General features: G+C 39.0%; 1 protein-coding gene across 1 annotated transcript in view; it reads left to right on the forward strand.

Moving 5' to 3' along the window:
• The window catches only part of KCNH8 (potassium voltage-gated channel subfamily H member 8), a 373450-nt gene extending 369959 nt beyond the window's left edge, over window positions 1-3491 (forward strand). Inside the window, exon 16 of the mRNA XM_055295551.2 lies at window positions 1169-3491. Coding sequence (XP_055151526.1) covers window positions 1169-1876 — 708 coding nt within the window. The 3' untranslated portion in view covers window positions 1877-3491. The remainder of the gene's footprint in view (window positions 1-1168) is intronic.
• The last annotated feature ends 3266 nt before the right edge of the window (window positions 3492-6757 follow it).

The raw sequence follows: 6757 nt of genomic DNA on the forward strand, positions 1-6757 counted from the left end.
ATGATTCTTAAGTGTTTGGGGGCCATGAAAGCTAAATGTCTCACCTAGAAAACTGAATGAAGCACCTACAACACAATTGGTTGTTTTATAATTCCATGGGGTTTCGGGTTCACTGATGGGTTCCAGGACTCTCAGATGCCCTGCAGTGCTTATCTCTACTTACCCATCTTGCAGGTCTTTTTATTTCTTTCCAACTCTCATTCCATAGCTTTCCCTTTTTCTGCAAACTTTCTCTGTAGCAAATCTGGTATGAGTTCTTTTGTAGCATCCTCACCGTTACTGACGGCCACTTTGTCTCTGGCCTATAATAAGCATAGGCTTCAAACAGAAATGGCAAGAGTGAGACCTACCATTCACCAGGTGTCTACTCCAAATAGGTAGTAGTGCTTAGTGTGCTGAGTGCTTTACATGCAATATCTGCCACTCCACATTGTTTTGAAGTGTCCAGTGATTTTTGTGCACTATCGTGCATCCCATTCACCCAGGGGAACCAAAAGATATCATCAGTACTTAAGAGATGATGGATCTGTATCTCTCATTCTGTTTAAGAATCCCAAATCACTGATTAAGATCCCCAGACTACTTATGCCTCTCTAGGCTCTTTCAGAATAAGGATGTCTTTAGATCAGGATGTATGTTCATTCAAATGCCTAACCTACCCATTCACCCCTTGGGTTTGGTTGGAGTTGGAGCGGCCTTTCAGGCTTTCTTATTAAGAAATTTCTTTTTCATGGCTCACGCCTGAAATCCCAGCACTTTGGGAGGCCGAGGAGGGCAGATCACGAGGTCAGGAGATTGAGACCATCCTGGCTAACATGGTGAAACCCCGTCTCTACTAAAAATACAAAAAATTAGCCGGGCGTTGTGGCGGGCACCTGTAGTCCCAGCTACTCAGGAGGCTGAGGCAGGAGCATGGCGTGAACCTGGGAGGCAGAGCTTGCAGTGTGCTGAGATCGTGCCACTGCACTCCAGCCTGGGCAAGAGTGTGAGACTCTGTCTCAAAAAAGAAATTTCTTTTTCACCAAGCAAATGCTAAAATATTTAAGAATAAATAAGTAGGAATAAAAGAAAACCAAAAGAAATATCACTTCCCTGCTTCATTTCTCTGAAATGTGGTCACTACTATGCACCTCTAACTATGGTCTTTCACTTTTCTCTATCGACATAGGTAACAACATTGACTCAGGAAGTTTCTCAGCTGGGTAAAGACATGAGAAATGTGATCCACCTTCTGGAAAACGTTCTGTCACCTCAGCAGCCCTCACGGTTTTGCTCTGTGCACAGCACCTCTGTGTGTCCCTCCAGGGAGAGCTTACAGACCAGAATGAGCTGGAGTGCGCACCAGCCTTGCCTACACTTGCAAACAGGCGGGGCTGCTTATACCCAAGCACAACTTTGTAGCAGTAATATCACCTCAGACATTAGGAGTGTGGATCCCTCCTCTGTGGGGAGCAGCCCCCAACAAACTGGAGCTCATGAGCAAAATCCTGCAGACAGTGAACTTTATCATTCTCCAAGCCTTGATTATTCACCTTCCCACTGCCAGGTTGTCCAAGAAGGTCATTTGCAATTTTTAAGGTGCATCTCTCCACATTCAGATTCTACGTTGACGCCTCTGCAGTCCATTTCAGCAACTCTCTCATCATCTTCTGTCTGCTCCTCTTCGGAAACATCTTTGCACCTAGTTCTCCCAAGCAGATCAGAGGAGGGCAGCTTCAGTCAGGGAACTGTGAGTTCCTTCAGTCTGGAAAACTTACCAGGATCTTGGAACCAGGAAGGAATGGCATCAGCTTCTACAAAACCTTTGGAGAACTTTCCACTGGAAGTTGTCACAAGCACAGCAGAAGTGAAAGATAACAAAGCCATAAATGTATGATATTAGTGCCCATGATGCAGCAGCTAATTTCAAACCTACCACTGCATGACAGTTCTAGTTTGCCTTTTTTGCCTCTGGTGGGCATGAAGACTGAGCAAAGCTGGGAATCCTGCAGTAAAGAGTGTGAGGAGCCAGGGAAAGGCAGAACCACCTCCATGCTGTAGCAAACAATTTCAAGATACTAGAAGCATAATAGAAACATTTTTCTGTACAGGTATTAAACTACTGGTCTGTTTGACAGACTTTGGTAACAATCCAAAGACCCTGAGGGTCTGAGCAGCTAGAAGTCCTAGACAAAGAATTTGTGGATGACTTTTGTCCCAGGTGGCTTTTGTGAAGTATGGCAAAGGTTTTTCATGAGTGCCTGATTGTCATTCCTGAACAATATCCATAGCACTGTTGGCCTCAGGAGTGCACAGCTCCTGCTGATGTATTTTTATTTTTGTGAAGGCAAAGGGACAATTATCACTGCATGTCATCTCCTAGACAATCAGTCAAATAGAGCTGGTGGCCAGTGGTTAGCTATTCGCACGTTATTTGCCATGTAAATGAAAACGTCTTTATTTATCAAAAAAACACAGAGGCTATTTTTATATCCTTGGTATGAAATATGTATTTAAACTATTTAAATATTTATAAAGAAATGAATGTTTTCATTTTGGTAAAAAAAAAGCTTGCTGTTTTAACAAGAAATGCACTACTATTGTGTATAGTAGATCAAAAATTATTTATTACTAAGAGGATGTAGTTTCCAAAGGAATCCCCCATTTTTTCTGCATGCAGTTTGCAACAAATGTATTCTCATGCTTCTGGATTATAAAAGAAAAGTGAAGTCATATTTTGTTAATGAAATAAAAACATGGACTGAGTATCAACTACATGAGCTTTGGCATGGGGGTAGAGAGGCTCCATCTAGGCTCTGCCAACTCATGTCAATGACCTGATTTAAGGTCGTTGTGACAGCAGAAATGTCTCTCCTCTAGGTATCGTATTTTGTTGCTCAAGAATCCAAAATGGGTCTGTGGACATAGGGCAATTTTGGGCTCAGAGTGAGGGAGAAAACCTGGGTGTGTCCTTTCCCAGTGCTTTTCTCTTACAAGAGGTAGTAGACCAGTGGAAATCCTCAAATGGAACCAAGACTTCTGAGCTATAACTTGTGGGAGTAATACCAGCTTGCAATGGGTCAGCACTTTACCTTTTTTCTTTAAGGCTCCCAACAATGCTATACAGTGCAGTTGTTTTCATTCCTATTTTTAATAAATCTCAGGGGAAGCCTCAGAGATTACATAGGATGCTGACACAGTCTAGAATCCATAATGCTCCCTACATCTCACACTAACAGGCAAATTCAGATGCTGGGATTGGCAATGATTTAAGCACCTTCACTTAAGTTTTATTTTATGTTTTAGAACAGTTACAGTCTAATTGTCTTGGACATTTTGGGAAGATATATTGGGTTCACATTCTGGATTTCTGTTTATTTTCCACCACAAAAAAATAAACAATCTGAGAATTGTATAATTAAAAGTATCTAAACACACCAAGACTTCTGATGTTGTATGAATCTTGCACCTTAAAACTGGCTAGAGCAGCAGGGAGAAAAGATATCTTATCTTTGCTAAGAAAAACGAACACAGGACATGTTTATAAGGCAGGTCACTCAGGGCTCAATGCCTTCTACTTTCCCCCTCTCCAAAATTCAGTCTCTCCCTAAGTTAAAGGGAAAACTGAGACAAAGGTAACATTCTAGATTTCATGTATTCATTTGCATTCTCCCTTTTGCTCTTCTTGACCTATGTAATCAATCATTTTAAGTGCAGTTGAAAAAGAGCTAACTGGTGTTGGCTCACAAGTGTCCTTCTGGCAAATTACACTGCTATTACTAATGTTAACAAGAATAACTGGCATTCTGTTTCTTGAATACTGACTTTCTACCAGCCAATTTTTAGGAATTAATACACATTATACTTCCTCGTGTATTAATCAAACAATGCTAACAGTTACTTATTTGTTATTATTATCCCTATTTTACAAGTGAACAATTGAGACACAGATTTTTTTTAACTTCCCCAGTCACATTATTTTAAATGATTGATAGACTCATGGCTCCTCTAAGTACCCCTCTCTTCATGTTCACACGCATGCTTGTTGATCTTTGAAACTTTACTAATAATTACAATTGACCACTGAACAATGAGGGGCAAGGGGGCTGGCCCTACACACAATTAAAAATTCATATATAACTTTTGACTCTCCAAAAATTTAACTTCTAATAGCCTATTGTTGACTGGAAGCCTTACTGATAACATAAACAGTTGATTTACATATATTTTGTATATTATATGTATTATATACTGTATTCTCACAATAAAAAAAAGCTAGAGAAAAGAAAATTGTATTAAGAAAATCATGAAGAGAAAATACATTTACTATTCATTAACTGGAAGTGGAACATCATAAAGGTGTTCATTGTTATAGTCTTAACATTGAATAAGCTGAAGAGGAGGAGGAAGAGGAGGAGTCTTGCTGTCTCAGGGGTAGCAGAAGCTGAAGAAAATCCACATATGAGTGGATCGTGCAATTCAAACCCATGTTGTTCAAGGGTCAACTACAACTTTTTCAAAATCAGTGAATAAACTGAGTTATTTTTGCAATGCAAGTAAACAAATAGGATGAATTAGCTAAGTTCTTGGGATTTGGGGATGTACCCGCGAATTGGCTGGAAACAAGCCCATATTTTCTATCCAGTCACCTTCTCTGTATTTACTCAACATCTGACTTTACCAGGCATGAGAACAAGCTCCCTGACCTGCATGGAGCTGCAGCTGGACAAAAGTGAGCAAGCACCTGGAAGGAGGGAGGGCTCCCATGCATTTCTTCCATGAGGACCTCTGCCTCATCCAAATCATCCGCATTTTATTCCTTATCAACCCTTTCCCCCATCTACTCTGACAAATAGGACTCTCCCATATCCAGGGCAGCTCAGGATGATACAGTTTAGTTCTATTTTGTTTAAGTATGTGCTAACAATATTCTAGAAAGTGAGAATTTCAAGTTTTCTTAGATGTTTAATTGTCTAAGCATTGTAGCTACACAAATAGCAAAGGTCCTTGTCTTCTTATCAGGGATGCATTTTTGAGCTCCTACATTTTCTTCACCTACTCACTCTGCTGAAGGAAAGCCCCAGGAACCCAGAGGCAACAAAAGCACTTATTTTCTTGGTCAAGGTAATTTTCTTTAAAATTATATTGAGAATAAATATTTTCTATGCAATTCTAATTAAAACCAGATAAGATTATGCAAAACTTCATATTAATTCAATATAAGAAGAAATTCCTAATAATTCCAGCTACTTACAAATGGAGTTTATCATTTATCCCCAATAGACAAAGTGTCCTCTCAGAGGCTGCATGAGTATTTGACAGGAATAGTGTTTCCAGAAGGGCTGTGCATTAGATGTGAAGTTAGCAGAATGCCTACATCACAACCACATGGGGTATATATTTGAAATGCAGATAATCTAGCTTCAAGCCAGCTGCTTTCAATGGGACCTGAAAAACTACAATTTGGTAAACTTCCTGGGTGACTCAAATACACTAAAGGCTGAGAAGTATTGGTCTAGAATCTATAGAAGTACAAGTTTGAGTCCTAGCTAATCTGTATGTAAGTAGACAACCACTGAAATTCTATTAAGGACAGTCCAGAGTCTGTAACTGTATAATAAAAAAGGCTGATTAACTCCTAAATCAGTAGTCCTCCAACTTTAGTTCAAATAATGTATTTCTGGGAGATCTTATTAAAAGAGAGATTTCAGGGCTCCAACTCCTTAGACATGAGCTAGGTCCCCAAGTGATTCTAGTATATATGTTCCAAGAAATAAACTCTGAAAACATTGTCCTAAGAAGTACAACCTTTCGTTTTATAATGAGCTGGTTCTGTGGAAGATGGACCAACTAGAATCAAACCAATTAAAACTGACAAGTTTCTTTCTCTACAGTTCCAAATACATCAATGACCTTTTTTTTATCAAAGTAATTGATATCTTTTCGCCAAGAGAGCTTTGAACACCCATCAATTACTTCAATGAAAAATGATTGTCTACTATGTGTCTTGCACCACTTATACCTCTTGATTTGTTGCAGATCTTTGTTTTCTTGTTTCATTTAGATTTTCTAGAAGAAAAAAGAGAAGTGAAAATACCTTCTGAAGTTTCAAAAATTGGTCAGTTATCTGATAGGAATCATACTTGTATGTGAAGCAAGATAACTATTTGGTCAGCAGATGACAGTTGCTGTGGATGTCCCCTATGTGAAACGGAATTGCTAATGTTAAGATTGTGATTTTATTCATAACAATGAAAACAGCCTGCACCAAATAGTTCTTGCTAAAGCTACTTATTCTCATGGCATATATAGCTTATTTTCTAAGGTCATCTTTTTTAAGACATTGCTTTTATGTCTTCTTTTTTAAGTATATAGTGTTTCAAATGTAGTCTTCTCGTAGATACCATCATCACCGAAAATAGAGCTTGGGTACATGTGCAGGCATAGGCTCTATTAAAGGCTCTTCCAAAAGGCTTTCTTTTGCCTATTTATTTCACTTTATACCAAGGCAAATGGTTTAAATAAGTAACAGCTGAGAAAGGAGCAGAAGTTTTGGAAGAACACAAAGGAGTGTTTGCCTCCAACCATTGTTTCTTGCTCTGTGATCTGGACAAGTTATTTAAGACATCTGAGCCTCAATTCCTTCATCTAAAACTTGAAGAATAAAATATATCCAATTTTCAGAGTCTTCGTGAGAATTAATGAAGTAATTTTTGTGAAGGCACACTACCTGACGTACAATAAACGCTAAACAAATGTCACTTTATCTTCCTGACCT

The sequence above is a fragment of the Symphalangus syndactylus genome, chromosome 10 (assembly GCF_028878055.3).
Source record: "Symphalangus syndactylus isolate Jambi chromosome 10, NHGRI_mSymSyn1-v2.1_pri, whole genome shotgun sequence".
Classification (NCBI taxonomy): Eukaryota; Metazoa; Chordata; class Mammalia; order Primates; family Hylobatidae; genus Symphalangus; species Symphalangus syndactylus.